At 41.5% G+C, this 18,816-nt stretch overlaps 1 protein-coding gene across 1 annotated transcript; it reads right to left on the reverse strand.

Moving 5' to 3' along the window:
* Nucleotides 1-2,378: 2,378 nt before the first annotated feature.
* Nucleotides 2,379-11,926, reverse strand: LOC120557943 (natural resistance-associated macrophage protein 2-like). Its single transcript, XM_039798668.1, has 15 exons — nucleotides 11,825-11,926; nucleotides 10,656-10,789; nucleotides 9,799-9,918; nucleotides 9,145-9,264; nucleotides 8,933-9,039; nucleotides 8,742-8,812; nucleotides 8,588-8,655; nucleotides 8,321-8,476; nucleotides 7,799-7,957; nucleotides 7,551-7,637; nucleotides 6,713-6,832; nucleotides 6,468-6,617; nucleotides 6,252-6,325; nucleotides 5,639-5,792; nucleotides 2,379-3,823 (listed from the first exon to the last, which is right to left on the reverse strand). The coding sequence occupies exons 1-15, from the start codon at nucleotides 11,856-11,858 to the stop codon at nucleotides 3,716-3,718; spliced, it is 1,662 nt and encodes a 553-aa protein (XP_039654602.1). The 5' UTR covers nucleotides 11,859-11,926; the 3' UTR covers nucleotides 2,379-3,715.
* Between the last annotated feature and the right edge of the window lie 6,890 nt (nucleotides 11,927-18,816).

Raw genomic sequence — 18,816 nt, forward strand, 5'->3', positions numbered from 1 at the left:
AGCAGTTGAGTGTAATTCGTTCTGCAGTGTTTTTCTATAAGATCTTTATGAATAAGATCCAATATACACCCCAGTAATTAATTCTTTTCTAATTTATTTTACTAAAAGAAGAAATAATAGACAGATTTGGAAACAATGAAGATTTTAAAAGTATTTTTCCTTTTTTTATTCAACAAGAAAAAAAAACATTCACACATAACAGATTATTTAAAACAACAAATGTCATAGAAATAATCAGGAAAAAACACTTTCAGTACGGTCTCAATACTGTATCATACTGTACAATTGAATCAAATCAGAAATATCACATTTAACAGAAACCAGAAAATGGTCTCTGACAATCCCAGCATATTCTGACACTTTAAAATACTTCACATGCAACAAATGACACAGTTATCAATAAGAAATATGGTTTAACTGAGGGCAGTGCCATGTTTTCAATAGATTTCACTAGAAGCTAGATTAGAACACAGCCAGGCCATGTACGCGTCACGCGTGACTAACATACTCCGACCAAATGCACTTCTCCGGCACGGAGATATGTTGATTGAATGTTGAGTCCTCCTAACATAATTTGCTAACTTTCAAGTATTAACCTAATGCTGTGTTGCCATCAATGGTCCTCCATAATGTAAAACTATTTTATTATACAAAGACAGCGGCCGCCTGTATACGAGAACTACTGTCTTTCTAATCTATCTTTTTAATAAACTGTCTGTACACTTACAAAGTTCTCAATGCTTCGGTTAACATTTAGGGACCCTCATTATGCTACCGTTGAAGTTTGGTGATATTTTGAGCCTTTTTAGTGGTATAAATAGTGATTTTTTACTTTCCCTGTGCCCCGAATACTAGCGTTGTAAGCTAATCAGCGGTCTGCGCTAGCTTCTTTCAAACTACAAACACATTCGATTAGCATGAAAACATATCCCAGAGAACGATTGAGTGGGTACACATCTGTTAATAATTAAAATTAATCGTTTGGTGCCGGAATAGTCCTTTAAGCTTCCTGTGGACTTCTAAACTCTACAGTTAAAGATGCAGTAGGTACGTCTTATAAAACTAACTTTCTGTCATATTTGCTGAAAATGTTCCAGTAGAACGACATATAAATTAAAATGTTACCACCTACAGCCTGTATTGCGATTGGCAAAATTCCCCGCGTGATTTTCCTCAGGTTGCTTTTTTCAATCGGTGGATCTATCTGCGTCTCTATCATGTACTCTTGCAAGTGTGAATTTTGAGAGGCTTTTCAGGAGATTTTAAAGATCCGAAGAACGATGCAGATGTAGCCACATTTCTTCTCAACAGGTAACATAATTACGATGAATGATTTATCTTTCACTTGGTTATTAGTAGTCAAAAGTCCACAAAGCTACGTTGGTGAGGATAATAGTAACGTTTGCACAGTGGTCGGTCTGATGTGATGCTGAAATGGCTAACGCTAGCCTGCTAGTAAGCATCGTTTTAACGGTTGGTGAGTAAACATTGTGTTAGTGTTTAGTTATTGAAAATGTTGTCTGACATGCCGGCCGGCAGTTCTGTCAAACTCCCTTGTGTGGGAGGGGCTTAGGAGACGGTTTGGGCTGCAGCAGAAAGGGGGGAGGGACTGAGAAGTTGTCAATGTTCAAATTTGTTGGCAAAGTCCTGGATCTTCACAATCTTACCTACAGCAGCTTTAATAGTAATAGTAGTTTATTCTTAGTGGAAAGAAACAGACATACACTTAAAAATAAACTAACAACGTTGAGAAGGGAGAACAAAAACATTTCTGAAGTTAGTCTTAAATGAATCAGTGCATAGCGCTAAGCACACTGTAATTAACAGATGCACCAGAATTAGCGTAAACATTTTGTATATTTGAATTAATCTGTTTTGACCTTATTTTATTCGGAGCTGTAGCATTTTTGAAATGTAATGCACAGAATTGCTGCTTTCGAGGGTTTAACGATAGATTACAGACTGTAAATCCCTCTGAGACAAACTTGTGATTTTGGGCTACATAAGTAATCTTGACTTCCTCTTTACTTGTTTTGACTTTTGTTTTCAGTTCTCCTTTAAACAGCTTTGTCATGAAAATAACAATTATGACTACAACATTATTTTGAAGCTACCACATCACATAAATTACTTTCCTTCTCTGCATAGCAGTATAAATAAGTCTCAAAGTTTTCAAATTATAACCATATGTATCGCAATATGACATATTACAATGCATTTCTATGAAGCTTTTACCCACAGACAAACAATACTAAATAAAATGTGGAGTAGAGGTTTACCATGGTTTCACTAAAGAGAAGCAAAAAAGATCCAACACCTAATCTCTCAGTCAACAAGAGATTAAACAACATCTGCATCAATTGCACAGTGCTACAAACTTATCTTCCTTCATCATATATGTATTATCTTTATTTCATCTTACATGTTTGCTACTGTGTATACTACCGCATTACATTGATGTGTAGTTATATTGTTTTTACAATTGTCATTGTATAATGTTTGTGACTCATCAATGTGTAAGTAATTGGTCATTGTATTTCATTTCCCAGTTTCACCCTTTCTAAGTCAAATAAACAGAGTCATGACGATCCCAGTCTCCAGTGCTTGATGGTGGAAGGTGTTTAGCTGCTCGTCAGATTGCACAGGGTTACAACTTACATGTATACAGGACAAGACACATTTCATGATAATATTAGAATAACAGAGGTGCAGAGATTACCTGGAAACTACCAGAAGCATTTCCAGGTAATCTCCGCACCTCTATATTCTAATATTACCATGTAATAAAATAGAATAAATGCATTTTGCACTGCTGATTCATGGTTGTTACACACAAAACTACCAGAAGCATTTCCAGGTAAGAAGTCACAAGATAAAACATATCATTTGTAAAGTATTACCTTGAAAAAAAAGGGAAATACATGGAACATAAAGGGTGGATGAATTATAATATGGTAATTACCAATTTTAAATTCAAGAAGTTTTATCTAATTTGGAAGGTATTACACTGATAGTAGCTTATAATACTGTGAAAACAACATATATTACCCCATTATTATCATGTTATTACAATATTAATATAACTATATTACCATTACCCAGATATACATATGGTATCATTGAACCCTTTCCTAGTTATTACATCTGTTACCTTCTTATCACCTTATTACCCCAGTTTTACATCTTATTACTGTGATGTATTACCCAGTTATCGGGAATGTCTTTCACTAAGATGTGGTGAAAATACAAGCTGAGTTGCTATTTCCTTTTTTAAAGTGTAGATAGAATTTTATAAAAATGGAAAATCTGGTTTAAAGATATAGATCATTGGGTTATTAATCAATAGAGTTACATGTTGTATAAACCACTCATGTCACAGTATGCTACTTTACAAGCAGAGGTGAATATAGATATTGCCTTTGAGGATTGTAACACTAATTGACTTGCCAAATTATGTATATACATTTCCTAGAAGTCTTCGTAATCATCAAACACTGGCCTTGAATTTTCTGTGCTGGTTTACTATCAATTTGGTTCATTGGGTACCTAAATAGCACCAAATTCTGATACCCAGCCCGACACAAAATAAACACGTGACATTAGCAGTAAATGTGCTTTCAAGATCCTACATGATCTAGAAAAGTCTTGGTTGTGTACAGGGCTCAGTGTGTCCAAGAGGAAAGAGGAATGCTGGTGGTTACTGTCCTGTTTGGCTCTAGGAGTCGTACTCAGACTGCTCCTCTATGAGCACAGCAGGTCGATTGCTTACCCTGCTGCCAAAGTCCAGGCAGGAAACTCCCAAGGCAACCAAACAGTGCCATGCCTGCAGACAACAACACAGGAGAGAGAAGTCACACTTATGCATGAAATATGTTTTTAATATTTTTTTTTTTAACTAAAACAACAGTGAGACAGAAGACCTCAAAACACCAAACACAGTCCATTTTCAAAATAGAATCTAAGTTTACTCCATTATCTTCCTGCAAACAAATACTATTTAAAGCATTAGAAAACTGTCCAATACATCACAATTAATAAAACAGTTTTTATATTTATCTTTTTGTAATTATGTTATGGTCAGGTTGAGTTTAAAAATCTGATTAACAGCGCCTTTAACCTTGTATTACTGTATCCTAATTACAGCAACATTATGTCACTATTTTACCTTAACATCAGCTTCAAAATCATTTTGATGCTACTCTGACTTGTAACAGGGAGAATGGTAAGAGCTTTGCGAAAATAAAAGGCTGCAAGACAGACGCCGAGCCCGCCATCTTGCTGTTGGACCAGCGAGTAATTTTAGCTATGTCTTGTGTTGTTGCACTTGCTTAATGTTTGGCTGTGTTAGCAAAGTTGTGGACTCTCTAGTTTTTGATCCTAAGTAATGTAATCGTAACAAATGCACATGTACAGCTGTCCATATTTACCACATCAGTGTATAAATTGCCTTCTGAAACTAAAGGGGCACCAAATCGCAGAAAAAACAATGTTAGGCAATGTTGCTTAAAGATGCAGTAGGTAAGTCTTTTAAAACTAACTTTCTGTCATATTTGCTGAAACTGACCCTATGTTCCAGTAGAACTACATGAATTATGTAAAAAAAAAGAAAAAAGTCCAGCTCCTCTGGCACCACCTACAGCCTGTAGTGCGATTGGCAAAATTCCACCGCTCCCGGTCGATTTTCTCCAATCAGGGCCATAGGGGTGGTCTATCTGCCTGTCAATCACTGCTCAGGCACACGCATATATAGCGTTCTCCCCTCCCCCCTCCCCGCGCATGAGCTGCAGAAAAGTTTTCCAAAACTCTGTGAATAATGGAGAGGCTTTTCAGAGGTGGCGTGGCTGCAGGATTTTAAAGATCTGAAGAACGATGCAGACGTAGCCACATTTCCTCTCAACAGGTAACATAATTACCATGAATGATTTATCTTTCACTTGGTTATTAGTAGTCAAAAGTCCACAAAGCTACGTTGGTGAGGATGATAGTAACGTTATCACAGTGATCGGTCTGATATGATGCTGTAATGGCTAACGCTAACCTGCTAGTAAGCATCGTTTTACTGTTGGTGAGTAAAGTTAACGTTGTGTTAGTGTTTTAGTTATTGAAAATGTTGTCTGTCTGACATGCCGGCAGTTCTGTCAAACTCCCTTGTGTGGGAGGGGCTTAGGAGACGGTTTGGGCTGCAGCAGAAAGGGGGGAGGGACTGAGAAGTTGTCGATGTTCAAATTTGTTGGCAAAGTCCTGGATCTTCACAATCTTACCTACAGCAGCTTTAAGTATGAAGTTTGATTTTGATTTATTTAAATTGCTTTTGTTTGTGCTTGTGTATGTGTGTGTTCTCACAATTAAAACTAATTCAAATATAAAGATTAGACATGTATTCATTTAAATAACACTCGTTAGTTTGAAAATTGATATTTAAAAGCCCGTTAGTAGGCAATGTACTATAAACACATCTTTGTGTAAAAAAAATCTTAAAGAGCAAGAGAGACTGAAGTAAATAAGATTAATTTAAACTTAGTAACAAGTTTATACTACTATACTTCGTCAGAGAATCATTGTCTGCATTAAAAGAAGGTTACAAAATGTACTAAAAGTGTCTGAGAAATGAATGTAGTGTTGTAGTAATCATACTCACCAGGTAGCCTACAAAGCACAGATAGGCTATGGAGAGCAGAGCAGCGAAAACATAGAGCAGCACACTGTTCAGCGCCGTCACGTAAACCACCACAAAGTACATGTTGATTGCACAAACCAACAGGATGACGATGCCTCCGGAAATCTTCCACACCCTAAAGAAACAGGCAGTTTATTTAGACCATTGAGAAACAATGTTTTTTTCTCAAACTAACAGTCTCCTGGAAATATGTCCTTCTGACAGTAACACTGAGGAAATTCCTAGTTTGCGTAACTCAATCTTGGCCTGTCTAAAAACAACTTTGGATGTGTTTTTTCATAAACAGCATCAAATTACTGTAAATTATCAGTCTACATGTCCGAAGCAGGTGAAACGCTCAATAAACATCGTAGTTCATAATAAACTTGTCTGGAACAGAGTCAATCAAGTCACATTGAGCAAACAAGTTGCATTTGATTTGTCGATGAATAACTAAACACAAAGAAATTCACCAACTGGCTGTCAAACCAAAAGAGATCACGTCTTTCACTTTCTTAGTTTCAACTTGAATTGAATTGATCCTAAAACACATCCTGAGGAATGAATGATAAAGAAACGTATATCTTTCACTCACATTCCGTTTGCAAAGTCGTTCATGATGGATGTCAGACTGGTAAAGGTCAGAATTGGGATCAATGCAAATGGTAGCTGTTGAATGGAAAGTCAAGTCAAAGTCAATATTTTTACAGTATTGTGTAAAACACAATAGGACAGAGTAAGAGAAGGTTATTGTTATAAATTTCTTTGACAGACTTAATTGTGAGGGCTTTCTTAAATGATTCTTCCTGACCAGTATGCTTTGAAGCACGTTGAGGAAGTCGTTCATCCCGGTCAGATGCTGAACATCCTGAAAAATGGCTACCAGCAGTGTAGGTAAGATGGCGAGGGAGCGGGTCAGCAACACCCGAGCAAAACGGGACCATCGTAGGTTCAGGAAACCCTTTGCAAACACAAAAATAAACACATGAGCACACACACTTGTCTTTGTTTTAGTGTTTACCCATTTCCAGGTATATAACCAATAGGCACTCTTACCTCCATGACAAACTGCCCAGAGTAAGTGCCTGTCATGGTGGAACTCTGTCCAGCTGCCAGGATCCCTATTGCCCAGATGTAGAGGGCTGCAGGCCCAAAGACACAGCCCAGGACCACTCCCTGAACAAACAGACATAGCCACAGAGAAATTAATTATCTATCATCAGTGGTTGAAATGCGTGAAGGAAGGGGAAAGCTGTTCAAGGAGTAAAAGTCGGTATGAAATATTCATTATTTTTCCATTGTCTGTCATTTGTCTTTTACAGAGAGGAAGACAGCATGAGAGCAGCAGAGAATAGTAGGAGAACATAAGTCTCAGGTCATCGACATATTCTTTATGTAGCTCTAATGGTAGAGTAAAACTTTTATATAAAAAAACAAAATAAATAAATAAAAAACAGTCAAGCATCTGGCTCTTGATTTGATCAGAATATCCTACATTATTGTGCCACACATGAAATGCACTTGAATAGCATTATTATCTAATTATCTTAATTTTGCAGAGTACCTCAGCACCCCCAATCATGCACATATTGCATATTTTCCTGTTAGTATAAATGGTTAAATATGTTGATTTATTGTATACTAACTGCAAAAAAAACAGCACAATACAGATTAGTATATAACATATACTACATACAATTAGTATGTAGCATGGAATGGGGACACAGCTCAAATGTCTGCCATGAAAAGGTTTGTCTCTGTTCCATACTACATAACTAGTTGTATGAATAGTATACCAACAGGAATTGAAAGTACTGACAGTAAGTGATGTTCTATGTCCTCCGACGTCAATACAACTGTGATTTATTGTTGTTGTGGTGCTGACCAAACATACCCCTTTGTAGATGTCCACCTCCAGTGTGCCGTTGTTGAGAGGGAAGAGATCTGAGTGAGGGCTGCCGGTTGCATTGCACTCCTGATTCTGCAACCAGGGACACACACACATAATGAACCACAACTTAAAGCTCTGGACACTGCATGTCAGCAGTACTTATCAGAAAACAATTACTCCACTGTGTTTCCATATGAAAGACACAGGCTTCAGCAGTAAAGAGGAGTGGATTCTTAATATTGTACACCCACCATTTCAATATTGGTTTTCCCGTAGAAGGCCTGAGCAAAGACTGCTACGACAAAGACGTTGATGAGGAAGGAGACGAAGAGAGCGACAGCTGACTCGATGAAGTAGTACTTGTTGGCTTCCTTTACTTCTTTCTTATTTTTGCGATCGATGTCCCGAGACTGGCACATAAGGAAGTAAACAGAAAAACTCTCAAATTTCATCAAACACCCAGAGTCTGCTTTAGGAATGTTTTAAAACTGCATTCATACAGCTGAGCTTTATGGATATAATTCATACTGTGTGTCAAAATGTATACTTTGTGTCAAACACTGACAAATATGCTGTAACTTTTGTAAATTGTATAAAAAATATGGATGGGACGGCTAATCAGTTTATCAAAAATTATTGACAAGAGTCAATTTGACATAAACGTGTTTAGAAATACTCTAGAACAAAAAAAAGTCTTAACTGGTTTCTGTGTTTGTCAAAAAATTCTTCAGGTTCTCCTAGAGTCAGTGACAAGTTCTAATATGCTTTTTAACCTTGACCAGCGCTGAGTGCAGGTAGATGTTGTGGGGCATGATGACGGCGCCTACGATTCCCACCGCCTGCTCCAACTGCGGAAGCCCACAGCCGGCACAGTACGGCAAGAACATCCCCTTCAGCAGCTCTCCTTGGTCTGGACTTACCAGCACATACTACAGACAAACAGAGTCAAACATGTCATGGTGTCATAAACGTCTTGGCAAAAACTCTGTCAGCTGTTAACAAACACTTGAATTATATTGGAAATTGCAAGGTCCTATTACCTCGTAACCAAAGCTCAGAGCCATTACGGTGATGAGGAAGCCAAAGAAAGCTTCAAGTTTCCTCAGGCCTACAAGGAGATACAAACTGTATCAATGCTGAGATGCACAGCTTCTTTAGACATTGATTGATGAGTAAGTGATGGTGTATCCGTACCGTATTTGTCTAGAAAGAGGAACACAAATGTGTCTGTGATGGTGATGAGGACTCCTGCCCACAGTGGAATCCTGCAGGAGAAAGAGAAGAACTACAGTAACTCCGTCCTCACCATCATCAGAAACAGACTCTTTGTAAATCTCTAAAAATGTTTGCAGTCACTTTTCATGGACAAGCAGTGAAGAAGGTACCTGCCCACAGAGAGAAGGTTGAACGCTATGGCACAGCCAATGACCTCCTGGATGTCTGAGCCAATAATTGCCAGCTCCACCATCAGCCACAGGATGATCCGAGGAACCTGAAAAAGAAAAGAGATTTTACACAAGTACAATCCAACGCATAAAACGTTAATGTACAACAAGAAAAGGGAAGTTCATGTGTAATGAGAGTAGGGAATGCTCACCGTGGGATATTGGCGGTTGCAGACTTCAGCCAGGTGCATCCCAGTGACGACCCCGAGGCGTGCAGCTAACCTCTGCAACAGCAGCCCAATGACAGTGGCTCCAAGGAGCACCCATAGGAGCTAAAAAAAGAAGGATACAATCAGCATTTCCTACTTTTGTAATACTATCCTACTATGTAATACTTCCTATATGGGAAGTTTTACTTGGGCAGACTGCCAAAGTTAAATAATAGCTCATGTGTAAATTCTTGCTCATGTTAACATTCAAAACTGGCATTTTTGAGATGCCTTTCCTTAGAGAAATATTTTGATCAAGCTCTAAGACACAAACACTAAGAGAACAAGCCGCATTGTCATAGAAAATATGACCAGAAGTATGGCCATTTTGCCTTCAAATTTAAATAATGACACTTTTAGGGAAAAGGGGAGAAGATATGTATCGGTGTGAAGAGAACAACAAAAACCTGTGGAACCACTTCCTCAAATATGGAGTTAAAAATAAAAAAGCTAAAATAGATACCAATCAAAAGGACACTGTATTATGGTTCACATTTTGTCCTAAACCCACATCCATTACCCAGCAAAGTAAACTTGCAGAACAGCCATGTTTTGTTTGGATATCTAGATTAACATGGTTTTTATACTGTACATCACCTTAAAGCTAGCTGTAGCTCCAGACTGCAGGTCAGACTCAATGTTCCCTGGATCCAAGTAAGCAATGCTCATCAGAAACCCTGGTCCGGTGAAGGCCCAGAGCTTACGGAAACTGAACACCTGAATAGAGGGACAGCAGAATTTCATCATTATTACCTATGTTGTAATTTGATTAATATAGTATTGTTTCAATTCCAAAAGAAAATGTGTTTTGATTCCCAAATCTAACAAATTCTAATAAACTGTCCAACAAGGGTTAAAGGTCCCATGACATGGTGCTCTTTGGATGCTTTTATATAGACCTTAGTGGTCCCCTAATACTGTATCTGAAGTCTCTTTCCCGAAATTCAGCCTTGGTGCAGAATTACAGCCTCTAGAGCCAGTCCCACAATTAGCTTTCCTTAGGATGTGCCATTTCTGTGCCTGTAGCTATTGAGGAGGAGAGAGGGGGGGCAAGGTGGAGTGTGGGGGTGTGTCCTTGACCAACTGCCACTTTGCTCGTTTGAAAGCCATGATGTCTCTCTCTCTTTCTCTGGGCGGGCAAAGCAGAGAAAGGGGAGGTAACCTTGCTCCTTATGACCTCATAAGGAGAAGATTCCTTATTGCGTGTTTTTGCCCATCTGAGCTTTCATTTTCTCAAAAGGCAGAGCAGGATACCCAGGGCTCGGTTTACACCTATCACCTTTTCTAGCCACTGGGGGACCATAGGCAGGCTGGGGGAACTCATATTAATGTTAAAAAACCTCAAAGTGAAATTTTCATGCCATGGGACCTTTAAAAGGATTATACTTGAACCAAAATTTAAAACTTCAATTTTGCTGCTTATTTGACACGAAACAGCGGCTGTGAGACAGTACCTGGCTGACATTCTCGGGAATGGCCACCTTGTCTTCAAAATATGTGGAGAAGGGTTCATCCTGGGCCACTAGGGAGGCCGGAGGAGAGATAGAGCTGTACTGGTTAGTCTGGACTCCATCCTCCTGAGAGGAGTCTAACAAAACCAAAGAGGAGGAAAACTAAAATTAGTGATGAGAGAAGAGTAAGAGTAACATAAACACAGAAAAAGTTTAAAAAGTTTTTTTTTTCTACCTGGATAACTTCATTCTGATCAGTTACAATAACTTTTCACGGACCCATTCAATGCTGAAATTTTCATGGATGTGACACAATTACTGCAACAATGTGCTGTTGGCCCTGCAACATGATTTGAGTGACCTTATTTTATATTATGGCACCTGCGCTGTATTGACAACTTAATAAGTGAACCTGAATTTGCCCCATAAAACTATTTATCTCATGGAAATTAAGAATCATTTCTAGAGATCTGCTGTGCTACACGATTAACACTTTTGCAAGTGCAACCTTTGCTTCTTTTCAACAAATCCATAACCAAACTCTCCTCTTCAAGTTAAAAAAAGAGATAAAAAAAAAACTTTCTTCTGAGCTAAACTCAATTTTTTTATTTACGTTATAAAAAGAAAGAAAGTGGGATCTCGCTAAACTGGATTTTCTTTTATAAATTAGGCTGCCTTCTAAAGAGAGACCAGTGAGATTTTATATTTGAACAGAGATACAGCAGATACATGCAGAACAGCAACAGCTCTGCCAATAAAAATAAACCAAACCAGACATTTCCAGCTTTCTTAAGTAACTTGAAAGACCAAAAAGCACAGCTCTATTAAATCTTTAGTCAGAGTAGCGGAGACGTGTGTGAAGGAGCTTTACTGCATACACTTAAAGATTAAGCCATTTGAGACAATTTAATGACCAGAAACCTCACTGCTGATAAGCAAAAAGCAATTCAACCTTGCTTTCAAAACTGCTACATAAGTGATTTAGTTAAATTTACATGCATTTGCTCAGTCAGTAATAACCTGTGATTTGGGCCACATCATTCAAATCTTAAAACCAATGACTTCATCAACATCGGTTATAAGAACACAATTAAAGAAAAATGATTACAAACAAAAGACTATTCAATATTTACACACTTAAAATCTACCAGTAAACAATGTGTACTACTCACTGAGTTTGGACTTTTCATTCTTTCCTCTCTTCATCTCCAACTCACTGCTGATCGCAAAGTCCACTGTTCCCTAACAGTGACTCGGCTTTTATACGACACTGCCTTAATCATCACTTTTTTTGTCATTAGATGTCACAATGACATCACATTTCTATAAATGACCCGCAAAGAGAGGGACCTGCCCTTTACACTTCAACGAATCACACAGCAACAAACAAGCAGTGATAAAGTTCACAAAAGAAGCAAGGAAAATTAAAAGCATTTGGATTTTTAAAGAATTCCAAGGAATGAAGAAAAGAAATCTTCCTTTATGTAAATATGTTGAGTTAAATATATATATTTTTTAAATGAGGATGGGATAATGGACAACAACTTAGAGTGTAGGCAAGAGGGCAGAAAAACAAACACAAAAATGGCCAAAAGGAAAACTAAATATAATGTTGTATACATACACATGATCTAATAAGACATACATAAAATAATTAAAATAACACATATAGGCTGTTCATCTACTTTATCACATTACATCTGACCACCTCATGTTTCATGTTCTAAGAAGCCAATTATCCACTTTTAAACATAACTGAGCGTCTAACATGGAAGATTACTGTGAGAAAAGGTGACTTTCACAAGCATGTTTAAGGCTTAAGCATGGAATGACTACAAAATAAAAACCTCAGTAGACAAAATATTTCATTAAGACTTGTGTGTGACAAATACTGTATATGTCAAAATCTAAGCTTTGTGTAGCTGCTTTGTCTAGGAAGTGATTAGCAAACTCTGAGTAGCAAACTCAGATTCATATGTACTGTATATTTTTAAAAATCATGCATGGAAATGTACAGTACTGTGCTTAAGTCTTAGGCTCGTGTGAAAAAATGCTGTAGACTAAGAATGCTTTCAAAAATATAAATGCAAGTGCATGAACAAAAGAAAAATCGAAATCACATCAATATTTGGTGTAATAGCCCTTTGCCTTCAAACCAGCATCAATTGTTATAGGTACTTGCAAAAAGTCTGGGATTTTGTAGGACTGTAGTCAGGTGTATGATCAACCAATTATAGTATAGGTAGTTATACTGCATCAGCAAGATCTCTCCCAGACAAATATTTCAAAGCAGACTGGTGTTTCAAGATGTGCTGTTTAAGCTCTTTTCAAAAAGCACAAAGAAACGGGCAGCATTGAGGATCGTAGAGGCAGTGGTCGGCCAAGGAAACTAAGTGCAGCAGATGAAAAACTCATCAAGCCTATTTCCCTTCAAAACTGGAAGATGTCCAGCAGTGCCATCAGCTCAGAACTGGCAGAAACCGGTGGGACCCAGGTACACACATCTACTGTCCGAAGGCCGGTTGTTCGCCAAAGGGCTGGAGAGCGGTACAATAATGAGTGTCTGCAGGCAACAGTGAAGCATGGTGGAGGTTCCTTGCAAGTTCGGGGCTGCATTTCTCCAAATGGTGTTGGAGATTTGGTCAGGATTAATGGTGTCCTCAATGCTGAGAAATACAGGCAGATACTTATCCATCATGCAATACCATCAGGGAGGCGTATGATTGGCATAATTTATTCTGCAACAGGACAACGACCCCAAACATACAGCCAAGGTCATTACAGTTTTTCTTTGTCGCTTTGGTACATTTCTTGAATCATTCTCAACATTTGCAAAACAGTAAGTGCATTTCTCAAAACAATTCGTACAAATAGCAAAACACCATGGATTACATGCAAAAGCGAGTCTCTTGCTCAAAATCCTTAGTTCATCTCTCAAAAGTAAATATCTGTGTCAATGAACATGTCAGTGCCATCAGAATGACAAGTCCTTGTATCATTGTGTACGGATAAGACAGTCAAATTGCTTAGTCATTGTCAATATAACCGTGTACTCTGGAGGGATGTTCTGATGTAAACTATGGCTAAAGTTTTGATGACTATTATTGTAAATTGTAGGTTACACCTTAGCAGTGTTGTGCCTGAACACATTCATTGATAGTTCATGAACTCGTTCATATTTTGGGCGAATGTGAACTGAACGTCCATCCATCCATCCATCCATCCATCTTCGTCCGCTAATCCGGTGTCGGGTCGCGGCGGGAGCAGCTCCAGCAGGGGACCCCAAACTTCCCTTTCCCAAGCCACATTAACCAGCTCCGACTGGGGGATCCCGAGGCGTTCCCAGGCCAGGTTGGAGATATAATCCCTCCACCTAGTCCTGGGTCTTCCCCGAGGCCTCCTCCCAGCTGGACGTGCCTGGAACACCTCCCTAGGGAGGCGCCCAGGGGGCATCCTTACCAGATGCCCGAACCACCTCAACTGGCTCCTTTTGACGCGAAGGAGCAGCGGCTCTACTCCGAGCTCCTCACGGATGACTGAGCTTCTCACCCTATCTCTAAGGGAGACGCCAGCCACTCTCCTGAGGAAACCCATTTCGGCCGCTTGTACCCTGGATCTCGTTCTTTCGGTCATGACCCTGCCTTCATGACCATAGGTGAGGGTAGGAACAAAAACTGACTGGTAGATTGAGAGCTTTGCCTTCTGGCTCAGCTCTCTTTTCGTCACAACGGTGCGATAAATTGAATGTAATACCGCACCCACTGCGCCGATTCTCCGACCAATCTCCCGCTCCATTGTCCCGCGAACAAAACCCCAAGGTACTTGAAATCCTTCACTTGGGGTAAGGACTCATTCCCTACCTGGAGTAGGCATTCCATCGGTTTCCTGCTGAGAACCATGGCCTCAGATTTAGAGGTGCTGATCCTCATCCCAGCCGCTTCACACACGGCTGCGAACCGATCCAGTGAGTGCTGAAGGTCACAGGCCGATGATGCCATAAGGACCACATCATCTGCAAAGAGCAGCGATGAGATCCCCAGCCCACCAAACTGCAACCCCTCCCCACCCCGACTACGCCTCGATATCCTGTCAATAAATATTACAAACAGGATTGGTGACAGAGCGCAGCCCTGGCGGAGGCCAACCCTCACCTGAAACGAGTCCGACTTACTGCCAAGAACCCGGACACAGCTCTCACTTTGGTCGTACAGAGATTGGATAGCCCTGAGAAGAGACCCCCTCACCCCATACTCCCGCAGCACCGCCCACAGTATCTCCCGGGGAACCCGGTCATACGCCTTTTCCAGATCCACAAAACACACGTAGACCGGTTGGGCATACTCCCAGGCCCCCTCCAGGATCCTTGCGAGAGTAAAGAGCTGGTCCGTTGTTCCACAACCAGGACGGAATCCACATTGTTCCTCTTCAACCTGAGGTTCGACTATCGACCGAACCCTCCTTTCCAGCACCTTGGAGTAGACTTTACCAGGGAGGCTGAGAAGTGTGATACCCCTGTAATTGGCACACACCCTCTGGTCCCCCTTTTTGAAAAGAGGAACCACCACCCCAGTCTGCCACTCCTTTGGCACTGTCCCAGACTTCCACACAATGTTGAAGAGGCGTGTCAACCAAGACAGCCCCTCCACACCCAGAGCCTTGAGCATTTCTGGATGGATCTCATCAATCCCAGGGGCTTTGCCACTGTGGAGTTGTTTGACTACATCAGTGACTTCTGCCTGGGAAATTGACAACGATCCCCCATCATCCTCCAGCTCTGCCTTTAACACAGAGGGCGTATTAGTCGGATTCAGGAGTTCCTCAAAGTGCTCCTTCCACCGCCCTATTACCTCCTCAGTTGAGGTCAACAGTGTCCCATCCTTACTGTACACAGCTTGGATGGTTCCCCACTTCCCCCTCCTGAGGTGGCGAACAGTTTTCCAGAAGCACCTTGGTGCCGACCGAAAGTCCTTCTCCATGTCTTCTCCAAACTTCTCCCACACCCGCTGCTTTGCCTCTTTCACGGCAGAGGCTGCAGCCCTCCGGGCCCTTCGGTACCCTGCAACTGCCTCCGGAGTCCTCTGGGATAAAATATCCCAGAAAAACTCCTTCTTCAGTCGGACGGCTTCCCTGACCACCGGTGTCCACCACGGTGTTCGTGGGTTACCGCCCCTTGAGGCACCTAACACCCTGAGACCACAGCTCCTCGCCGCAGCTTCAGCAATGGAAACTTTGAACATTGTCCACTCGGGTTCAATGCCCCCAGCCTCCACAGGGATGTACGAAAAGCTCCGCCGGAGGTGTGAGTTGAAAGTCTGTCGGACAGGGGCCTCCTCCAGACATTCCCAATTTACCCGCACTACCCGTTTGGGCTTACCAGGTCTGTCCAGAGTCTTCCCCCACCCCCTGACCCAACTCACCACCAGATGGCGATCAGTTGACAGCTCCGCCCCTCTCTTCACCCGAGTGTCCAAAACATACGGCCTCAGATCAGATGAAACGATTATAAAATCGATCATTGACCTTTGGCCTAGGGTGCTCTGGTACCAAGTACACTTATGAGCATACCTATGTTCGAACATGGTGTTTGTTATAGAAAATCCATGACTAGCACAGAAGTCCAACAACAAACAACCACTCTGGTTTAGATCAGGGAGGCCGTTCCTCCCAATCACGCCTCTCCATGTGTCTCCATCATTGCCCACGTGCGCGTTAAAGTCCCCCAGCAGAACAATGGAGTCCCCCACTGGAGCCCCATGCAGGACTCCACTCAAGCAGTGTGTCTCAAATTGCGCACTTCCCTTAGTGCACTAACTGAAGTGCACTTCGTACACTATGTACTTACTTGCATAGTGCGTAAAATTTGACGGGGGAGTGTTGTCTCAAATCGCGCACTGCCTTATGTACTTACCGGAAGTGACGATCAAAACATCTCAGTCCTCCTCCTTCTTCTTCTGTGAAATTGTGAATTATACCCAGGGCAGAGCATTCCCACCACCTGTTGTCACTCGTGAAAAATACATTTCTGCCTTGTTCATCAAAATGAATGTGATTGTTTTTATTGTTGCTTGTTTTTGCCCTCTCTTTTATGCAACCGTAAACATCCAGGTATGATGATATTCATACTTTTGCTTAATTCAAAAATGGCCATTTTTAGTTATTTTAGCAAAATTGGAGCAATTAAAATGGTGTCCAACTGACATATAATGTTAACATAGAAAATATTCATAATATGTTTATATAAAGGGTGTTTATTGCAATAGCAATTAATTACAGTGACAACACAAGAGTGAAAGCAGAGGCAACCCAATAGACATTTGAATAGATCCTATTGTTCTATTCATTGCTGGCCCTGTACTTTGATGGGGAAAGTGATATGATCTGTACATCCTCGGCACAGTGTGTGACCATGGCTGGGGACCCGTCATCGAGGGCCTTGTCTTCCTCTTTTGGCTAGCCAGCGGTACATCTTATCGTGGTTCTGATCGTGGTTTAGCCAGAGCCTTTGCTATGCCCCGGGCCACTGTGCACCGTGCTGTCCACAAGATAAGCAGGGAAATCCTATCTCTCCTCCCCCAGGTCGTTCGCCTTCCAGCAGAGGAGGACTTGGCTCAAGTTGGCAGCATTGACGGCTGCCACGTCCGTGTCCCTAACGATTATATAAGTCAGATCAGGACAGAAACAGCACTGTTAATACGATGTAACATAGCATACATTAACGTACTGTAACATTACTACTAATGCTCGCAGCTTAATGTATATTTACAAGATCACACATCTAACGCTAAAATCGTCTACAGTGAGGACGATAGTTTAAAACAAACAAACGTATAACACAACACATGTAACGTTAGCTAGGTTATAACTTATTTGCCAGTGGTTAAACCAAAGAGTACCGGTAACTTTGCCACTGTTAGCTAGCTAAGGTTAGCTAAAGCTAGCTTGATAGCACGTCAAATTATGGTACAAATAATAGTTATAATTCGCGGTACAAAAATCATCACGACTGCAAAATTAACCAAATATACATAAACAGGTGGCTTATATGTTAAACAAGTATAGCAAAAAGACTAATGTTGAACTTACATTTGGGTCTCGCTGTCGCGTATTCGGCCGCCATTATCGAAGGTTTTTCACCTTTTGTTAGCTCCGCCCCTTCCCCTACGTAGCCAAGATGGCGACCGTTGAGTGTGGAAAGTGTCCATCGATCCACACTCAACTTTTTGACCGTTATGAGTGCACCATCCGGGTACTTGTAGTGCACTGCATTGACCACACTTTGACGAGTTACATTTTGAGTGTACTCAAATATCTAGTATAAGTACAGAAGAGCACAATTTGAGACACACTGAAGGTCTCCAAGAAGGCCGAATACTCCGAACTCCTGTTTGGTGCATATGCACAAACAACAGTCAGAGTTTTCCCCCCCACAACCCGCAGGCGTAGGGAGGCGACCCTCTCGTCGACCGGGCTAAACTCCAACGTAGCAGCGCTCAGCCGGGGGCTTGTGAGTATCCCCATACCCGCCCGGCGCCTCACACCCTGGGCAACTCCGGAGAAGAAAAGAGTCCAACCCCTATCCAGGAGTATGGCTCCAGAACCGAGACTGTGCGTAGAGGTAAGCCCCACCAGATCTAACCGGTAGCGCTCCTCCTCCCGCACCAGTTCCGGCTCCTTTCCCCACAGAGAGGTGACGTTCCACGTCCCCAGAGCCAGCGTCTGCCGCCCGGGTCTGGTCCGTCGAGGCCACTGACCTTCACTGCCAACCATGTGGCAGCGCACCCGACCCCAGCGGTTCCTCCCACAGTTGGTGAGCCCATGGGCTTGAGAGATGGGAGCCACGTAGCTTTTTCGGGCTGTGCCCGGCTGGACCAGACGCTCGCTGACGAGCACGCCATCTGGGCCTGGCTCCAGACGGGGGCCCCGGGCTTCCTCCGGGCAGGGTCACTCCATCTCTACCTCGTTCACTCATAGGGTTTTTGAACCACTTTGCCTTTGGAGACCCTACCAGGAGCACAAAGCTCCAGACAACACAGCCCTCAGGTTCATAGAGACACACAAACCTCTCCACCACGATAAGGTGATGGTTCCCGGAGAGAACTGAACGTATTGGAGCCTATTACTGCCTGATGAACGTTACTGTGAACTCGTTCATTCTGGTGTCTGT

Source organism: Perca fluviatilis, chromosome 4 (genome assembly GCF_010015445.1).
Source record: "Perca fluviatilis chromosome 4, GENO_Pfluv_1.0, whole genome shotgun sequence".
Lineage (NCBI taxonomy): Eukaryota > Metazoa > Chordata > Actinopteri > Perciformes > Percidae > Perca > Perca fluviatilis.